The sequence below is a fragment of the Nematostella vectensis genome, chromosome 9, assembly GCF_932526225.1.
Source record: "Nematostella vectensis chromosome 9, jaNemVect1.1, whole genome shotgun sequence".
NCBI classification, from domain to species: Eukaryota; Metazoa; Cnidaria; class Anthozoa; order Actiniaria; family Edwardsiidae; genus Nematostella; species Nematostella vectensis.
The window spans coordinates 5,330,505-5,338,594 of record NC_064042.1 but is presented as its reverse complement, the minus strand read 5'-3'; the positions used below and the strand labels follow the sequence as shown (position 1 = coordinate 5,338,594).

The 8,090-nt window shown below is 39.4% G+C and overlaps 2 protein-coding genes across 2 annotated transcripts; one reads left to right on the top strand and one right to left on the bottom strand.

Moving 5' to 3' along the window:
- The first annotated feature begins 19 nt into the window (after positions 1–19).
- On the top strand, positions 20–7,146 carry LOC5511008 (mitochondrial adenine nucleotide transporter ADNT1). The gene is made up of 6 exons (XM_032380215.2): positions 20–138; positions 2,666–3,272; positions 3,672–3,824; positions 4,232–4,457; positions 5,025–5,179; positions 5,629–7,146. Exons 2-6 carry the CDS (start codon positions 2,679–2,681, stop codon positions 5,848–5,850), a joined length of 1,350 nt encoding a protein of 449 aa, XP_032236106.1. The 5' UTR covers positions 20–138; positions 2,666–2,678; the 3' UTR covers positions 5,851–7,146.
- LOC5511007 (fibrous sheath-interacting protein 1) lies at positions 7,026–8,076 on the bottom strand. Its single transcript, XM_001631369.3, has one exon. It carries the CDS (start codon positions 7,950–7,952, stop codon positions 7,155–7,157), a length of 798 nt encoding a protein of 265 aa, XP_001631419.1. The 5' UTR covers positions 7,953–8,076; the 3' UTR covers positions 7,026–7,154.
- Positions 8,077–8,090: the final 14 nt, after the last annotated feature.

Genomic DNA, 8,090 nt, shown 5'->3' with positions numbered 1-8,090 from the left:
CTGCGCACAGACCCCCCCTCCATACTCCCCCCCCCCCCCCCCCCTCCCACGTTGCATGATCAGTAACGCTAGCAGACCAAGATGGCGTCGATTCCAAACCACAAAAAGCACGGCCTAAAAAAACTCAAGTTTTTCAAGGTAAGGATTTGGATTTGGATAACTTATCTTTTTCTAAATACCTTTTGGATAACAAAATCATGCTTTTACGCCATTATAACATTATCACAGCAGCTTACGATTTTACTTATATAGTAGGGTTCAGTCGATTGGAAATCAAATGGATTCAAAGTAAAATCCTATAACCTTACTTAATTCCGGTCGTCACAAATACAATTGAGCAAGTTTTAAGGGGAAAGCCATTTCTCCAAATATCAGGTATTCTTATGACCCTAAAATAAAAAAAATCAATTAATGATACCAATCAATAATAAAACACCCGCCGGGGGGGGGGGGGGGGGGGGGGGGAATTCGAGAAAAACACATGGGGTTGCTTGTCAGCAAAATCAATTTTAACCCTAAGGGATAGCACTAAGGGTATGGTCAACAACAATTTTTACCCCGTTTTAATTGGCTGATGGATTCTGTATTGTTATGTTACCGACAATAAAGCCAAAAGTATCAACCGATCAGTTGACTTGTGGTTTATTGTAAAATACGTTTTGAGCAATTGGACTACCATTTAGTGTGAGACACCCTAAGAGATAGCAGAATCAGAAAAATCCTTCTCTCCAGGCGTGAAAACCCCTAAATGATAGCAGAGTTGGAAAAAAATCCTAAAACACCACCTAAGAGATAGCAGTTGGTAAGAACATTTTATACCCTAAAAGATAGGTCAAGCATCCCCGCCTACTTTTCTGGAGAGTTCCCCCGGGGGACAGAATGGACTAAGGGAGGATTGCAGGCGGGGGAGGACCGTGGGGTAGGGGGGTTGCAAGCGTGTGGAATTAGATTTCCAAGTACTTGTTGGTGTAAGTGAAGGTCAAACTCAAATATTTTTTCTGTTCAAATGAAATGTTATCTACAGATCAAATGTAGAAAAGGTTTTTGCTTTAAAATCTTTATTTCTTTTTTGTTTAGTCACCAGGAAAGATTGAAAATTCTTTGATCTATTGGTGTTAATTCGAATTTGATTGCATGTTGAAAAGAGTTTATGTAAAAATAGAAGGAAAGAGCTGCAAGAAACAAGATGTCCAAAAGCAACAAAACAGAACCTGGAGTTTACTTTGACATTGATCTGCTCCTGGCTGACGAGGGGTGTCTATGTTGTGGTTTGAAATGCTTCTTGGTTTGAAATTGTTAAAACCAGTTTGAAAAAAATTCAATCCATGCCACATTTGTTGTGGTTTGAAATGCTTCTTGGTTTGATTTTTTTTCAAACTGGTTTTAACAATTTCAAACCAAGAAGCATTTCAAACCACAACATCTACAAAACGAAGACCTAAAACCTAATACCTAAAACCTGTGACCCCAAAAGCTACGACTCCTAAAGCTGCAACCCCAAAAGCTACGACCCCCCAAAAATTGCAGTTATTATTTAGTAATGAGGTAATTAAGCTAATTCAGCTGTTCAATTGTGCTTTTCGTGAAAGAAATATTCTCATTTGCACACGCCAATGAAGAAACCATTTTGTCGTTATCTGTCGTTATTTTTCTCATTGAAAATTGTAGTAGCACTCATTTTTCAGACACGCTCCTTTGCCCGAAAAATAATCCCGGGCGAGGAAGAGGTTTTATCAAACAAAAGCTTTAGCGTACAATACAGGTTCACGACGAGTAAATTATAATTTCCAAAGTTTATGAATAGATTGGCTAAATAATAGTTATTGAAATCCTAAATTTGTCGATGTCTGTAGACAACTTGCACCCCAAACATTGCTGTGGCATCGGTATTTTTCGAAAAAAAGACAAAGAAGTAAATAAAGTCTCATTTTGTAGAAAAACTTCTAATAACTTTGCAAAGCTGTTTATATTTTTTAGGCGCACTGTTTTTACGGGGCAGTGGAATGGTTTTCTCTGTGATGAAAATTTTCTAAAACTTGACACAACTAGAACATGGAGCGATTTCTCGTATAAAGTTAGAGGGCAATTAAGATTTTTTGAAGAAACACCCGAAAAGTTTACCGTGTGACATTCCGGGTTTCTGCGTTTTCCGGTGTTTTAAAGAAACAACCACCTGGAAACACAAGTAGTGCTTTACCCTATTTCCAAATTAATTAAAAATGAACTAGCTAATTATCTCATAAGGATCACTGATTCCACATAAAAACTTCCACGCTGTGTAGCTTTTGGGGTCACAGGTTTCAGGTTTTAGCTAGGTCTTCATTTTGTAGACACCCCTTTAACGAGTGGGGTCAGGGGGAAGGGGGGACGCTCCACCCCCCTCTAGTATCAGGGTTTGACAGGCAACATTTGCTAGAAAATGGCATCTGCCCTACCCTGGGTACCAGAGCCTCCAGACTTCTCTTGTACAGTGACGCTCAGCCAAAATGCTGAGCGTCACTGGACGAGAGAAGTCTGGAGGCTCTGGTACCCAGGGTCCATCTGCCCCCACCTCCTAGCATATAATAAAAGCGATATATATCCCAAGTTCCTACCCAAGACATAATGTTTCTAGCTATGGCCCATAAAGTTAATGATTTAATCTTTTGTTTTTTTATATTCTCAGTGTATGAGACAATATGCCCTTAACAAGCAAACTTCAAGATGTGTTTAATGAAGTTGATGAGAGTGCAGACCATCGTATAAGTTGGGCAGAGCTGCAACAGTGCTGCAAAAAACTACAGATTGAATTAGATAATGATGACCAAAGTGTATTCCATTCCTGTGAAGATCAGCAAGGGGAAGGTCTCAGTTTTAATGGCTTTTGCAAGTTTGTGACATTAAGTTTAGAAAAAATTTTCCAGGAAATTGATGAAGACAATAGTGGTTATATTGATCACAATGAGATATCAAATGCTTTAAAAAAATTGGACATTCATTTGCCTTCAAGACAGATTGATGGTATCCTGAAAGGCATGGATCTTAATAATGACAATAGAATTGACTTTGATGAGTTTTGTGCATTCTTCTCGGATATCCCTTCTCCGAATTTACAGCTTATTGCTAAGAAATGGAGTTCAGGTGTTGGCCTGGATTTTGGATCTGATATAGCCCCTACATCAATACCTCCAACTGAGATGCCGCTAGTGCAGTTCATGTCTGCTGGGGGTGTGGCAGGCGTGGCATCTAGAACATTAACAGCGCCGTTGGAAAAAATGAAAATAATCGCCCAGGTATGGAAAGCTCAAGTCAGACATTCTTATGAACATCTCAGAGCTATATATTACTTATGGAGTTACTTATGGAGTTACTTATGGAGTTCTAGTTTCTGTTTTGTTCCAATATCTTGCTTGATTTTTTTGTTTGAGTTGTTTGAAATTCCTTGTATGGGGGGTCTCCCCTAATTTTCCTAATTTTTTTAAAAAAAAATTGAAAAAAATTTGTATAGGGGCGTGGCTGTGCCCCACTTGTTTTTTTCTGTATGTCTAAGTATTTTGACTCCCACTATGGCTAAGGAGTAATTGAATTGGAGTTTATTTGTACTGTTAGAGTACAGGGATTGTCTGGGGTATATACTGGGTACTGTCTAATGTTTGAGTATTCAGTTAATTTTTATCATTGTTTGTCCAAAGACCTCATCAGGTAGATCCAGCATCGCAAACATGTTTACAATGATCTGGAAAGGAGAAGGGATTCGAGGTCTTTTTAGTGGTAATCTGACCAACTGTGTTCGTGTGTTTCCTACATCTGCCATTGTTTGCTTGGTTTATTCAAGGATGATTAAGGTGAGGTGAAGTAGGCAAGGGGGTGTGACCATTTAGCAAGAGAGGATTATGAATTCAAGTTAAGGGGTGGATCTAGCTATTTTGCTAAGTGGGGCTTTCACCTCTAATAATAAAGATGGGAGGGGGTTACATTGTCACTTCCTGGGCTTCTTCACACTGATTAGAAATGCTGAAAGAAATCATGCTTATATAATACCCTACTAAGAACTCCAACTCCACATCTTTTATTTTCTGAGCACCGCTCAGCTTTACTGTTTTTCAAGTTGAGCATCTCTGGTGCTAAACGTTTTTCCAACTTAGGCACTTAATTCCCATGGCTTTGCTGTTTACCTAATAGGCTTGTCTCCATGCACTTACCACAGCCCTTACATGACATATCGAACCTGGGATATTCACTTTCTTTACAGTATACACCAGTAGACAATGACAAAAACCCTCACCAGCCATTATGGCGTTTTGTCTCTGGGGCTACCGCTGGTGTTGTCGCCACGGCATCGACCCACCCCTTGGACGTGGTGAGAGCACGCTTGACAGTACAGGATATGTCAACGCGAAGTATTTCAAACTACACTGGTATTGTAAGCGCTTTGAGGAGAATACATATCGAAGAAGGCATCAGAGGTCTCTATAAAGGTACAGAGAGGGTTGCAAAAGGGGTTTGGAATATGGGGCCTTTCCTAGGTAGCAAGGGAAGGGGCGGGCTCTGCAGATCTCTTTATTTATAAAAGAGGGTTACTTTAAAAATAGGATGACTTATACAAATATTGAATGCCAAGGATACAAAAAGTGTACCCAGTAACTTGCCCCAAAAAGGGTGCAGGGGTGGATACAGGGTGGGTGGATGGATATCCACCCTCTTTTTGATTAAAAAGTTACTTTGTTTGAAAATGAATGTCTGAGGGACAGTTGGTACTGTCCAATTTCCTTCGCCTGCTTGACTTTGCTGACATGACAAATCCAATTCAGCGTGAAGTATTGCATTAAGATCTATGTAGTGACCTACCAAGAACCGCTGGATCAGTTATAAGCCATCTATCCGGCCATTATCAAACCCCCATTATCAACGGAACCACCACTCTGATGTAGTACTCGTCCCTCTCCCCCCGCACAATTAATTTTTTGTGTGCCATAGTTTAAATTGTCCACAATGTGTTCTTGTTTTAACCTTTTAATGATTATGAATCAATCTGTTTATTGTAGGCTTAGTACCATCTTTGGTCTCAATTGCACCTTTTCTTGGTGTCCAGCAAAGTGTTTATGACATCATGAAGCTTCGTGCACTCGACAGTGCATTTGCAGCAAACTCAGGGACTTTTCTTGTTTGTGGGGCAATCGCCGGAATGATTGCGCAAACGGTAAGCTGGATTCTCTTTGAGGCTGTTACTTATATTTTTTGCCAAAATAATATAATTTTCATTGTGAAGCCTGCTTTTGAGTTGCTGCCCTTCTGAATCAGGACCTAAAAATGTATAGAAAATTTTAGAATTTTAATAAAAGAATTACACTGTTAAAGCATTTAGCATCGTAGAGCCAGCTCATTCCTAGTGAAAGAAACAAGTCAGAGAATGCAGAGAAGGAGGAGCTCAGGCGTGCATTAAAAAAATTAGTGCAAAGAAGGCGCAAACCGAGGAGAAAGAAAATATACCATTCTGTTTCTTCGTTCTCTGCTTCTTTCTTTGCTTTCATCTCTTTTACACTGCTTTTCACACAGGACACAAGCATCTTCTCTGCTTCCTTCGCTAGTGAAAATAGACCTTAAGCTTTTTTTTTTTTTTTTTTTGCTTTTTGTCTTGTTTCCAACCAGGTTGTTCATCCTCTGGATGTTGTCAGACGTCAGATGCAAGTCGACCGAGGTCGCTCTGGAAGCATCACCCAGACCTCCTTGTCTGCACTGAAAATACTCTGGAAGCAAGGAGGTCCACGGAGGATATATGCTGGGTTAACTGCGTCCTACTTGAAAGTGATGCCTGCTGCTGCTACGAGTCTCCTGGTCCGTGATGCTTTGTTAGGAAGACTCAAGGACTAGTTGTTTCAGAAAGCTTTAAGAACACCCATGCACCAACTTTTTCATTCTCACATGCCACAATTTCAATCCAATAGTTTTTCTGTCGTCTTCTTCGTCATTGTTCTTGTCAAAAAGTTGTAGTTGAATGTGCAAATACATTTAAACTTTTGATACTTTTAGTTCTCTTTCTGTTATCAATCAATTTTTTAGTTTTTTTACAGCATAAGACATATCTTATAAAAAAAGAGATCATACTGTATATATATAAGAACTATTGTTAGTTTTTGTGTAAAGATCATTTTTTCTAAATTTAAGATTGAGTGTCCAAAAACATGTTTTTGCATGTTTTTTTTTACTGTACCCCTCCCTTCTTTCGTAGGGCAGTGAAAAAAAACGATCCGAGGGAGGGGAGGAAGGGAAACCGTTTTAGTACAGTAGACCTTGCATTTAAACATGAGGTTCCGCTATAAAAGAGAAAGCTTCTCCCACCCCCGGGCTCAAATTTGCAATTATAATCAGAACACTTGCCATGCTAGAGGTCACAAATTATAAGTGTCCTGCAAAATATTGCTTATCTCAGGGCCTGAGTCGGCTTTTAAATTTTGCGCTATCCATAATCTAGCGCACCTGCATAAATTATTCTTGTGCTGTGATGAAAATGCTCGTATTTTAGAGCGCACACATAGCATCATTTTATTACATTTTTAGATGGAGAACTCTAGGAGTGATATCTATTTTGGTTTAGAATATGAAATTTGAATTTAGCGCTCAGAGCAATTGTCCTGACATGTTGAATCATTGACGGCTGATTGATAATTGATTGTTCTTGAGCCTGGGGGTGGAAGGAACCTTGTGTTTAAGGAACAAGTTGGGACCTGCAAACATGGTCCCTTTTACAGCTATTACAGAGAAAAGTTGCCCTCAAGAATTCTTGTGTTACAACCTGCAGTGGCTCATGAGTAACGTACAAGTCAGTGGATGTTTATGGGCTCACTAACAAGTATGATAGCCTTCCAAGCCTAGGTATATTTTTATCACGTTTTTTTGCATATTTATTTGATACCCATGAAGAACTGTGGGTTGCAACACATCAATTCTATAGTGAACCTTACCTATGGAAATGCTTGAAATCTTTCACACGCTAATATTGAACTCTGTCCTTTACACACCAAAGCAATAAAAACCCAAAATTGGTATATGTTTAACCCTATATTTATTTTGTCATGCCATATAAAGTTAGTTATTGTGCTTGATAGGTAGCATGTTTTTGTATTACCTTGAAGTAGAGTATATTATCTCAATAAACTTAAAAGGGTATAACATGTTCACTTAGACTTCAAAAACTTCAAAGCAGGCCCTCTCAGCTTGCCTTTTCTTTTCAAAGTTTCGTCCTTTAGAGAGTCCACCCTATTTAGTCGTCCACCATAGAAGTGTTGATTGAGAAAGTCTGTTGCAGAATCTAGAACTTTCATTTTTTTCTTGTTTCGTTGATCATTCAAAAGTTGAACCTGGACACCGCTGGGTTCATCAACAGAAGAAGGGCCCCCCTCTTCTTCTGAGTCGCTATCAAACGTGATGTGCTGAGATTTTTTCTTAACTCCCTCTACATTACTGCCAACAAAATCACCCTGGCTATTGCCAGCCAGTTCTTTCTCTTTGTCAGCTAATTTTTGTTTCTTGGCAATTCTCTCTAGTATATGGTCAGGGAGTCTAGAATACTTCTGATTTGATGAACGGGATTGTTTTTGGAGCTTTAATTTTTCTTCTCGTTCCTTACGTATTTGTTTTTCTCTTAGCTTTGTTTCTGCCACAATGTTTTGTTCAATTTGCCTCTCGTGGATCGCATGCTCTTTGCTAGCACTCCAAGAGACTACATCGGGAGCTTCACTCTCCGAATCTGATCCCTCTTCTCTGTTTTCGAATTCGCCATCATCGTCACTTTGCGGCGATTTAGGAGCTTCACTCTCCGAATCAGAGCATCTTTCTCTGTTTTCGAATTCACCATCCTCGTCACGTTGTGCTGATTCAATCTCTTGTTTATTCTTGGCCTCGATTTCGGCCTTTTCCTCCGTTGTTTCCCTAGCTATCGATCGCAAGACACGCTTGGCACCTTTCTTCTTCATCGTTAGAAATATCTTTAGCTTATCGGCTTTACTGATCTTGGAAAGCTATTTCAAAGTTAGAAGCACGCTTGTTTTTTTGGTTTCATAACCTTAGGGTTGTACTTCATGTATGCGACATCGTACATGGAGTATAAATCT

Bases quoted from the DNA above. Each gene is read 5' to 3' on its own strand.
- LOC5511008 (XM_032380215.2), top strand. From the start codon at position 2,679: ATGCCCTTAACAAGCAAACTTCAAGATGTGTTTAATGAAGTTGATGAG. The intron at 3,825-4,231 runs GTGAGGTGAAGT...CTTTCTTTACAG, and splicing joins TTTATTCAAGGATGATTAAG to TATACACCAGTAGACAATGA. The intron at 4,458-5,024 runs GTACAGAGAGGG...TGTTTATTGTAG, and splicing joins CATCAGAGGTCTCTATAAAG to GCTTAGTACCATCTTTGGTC.
- LOC5511007 (XM_001631369.3), bottom strand. From the start codon at position 7,952: ATGAAGAAGAAAGGTGCCAAGCGTGTCTTGCGATCGATAGCTAGGGAA.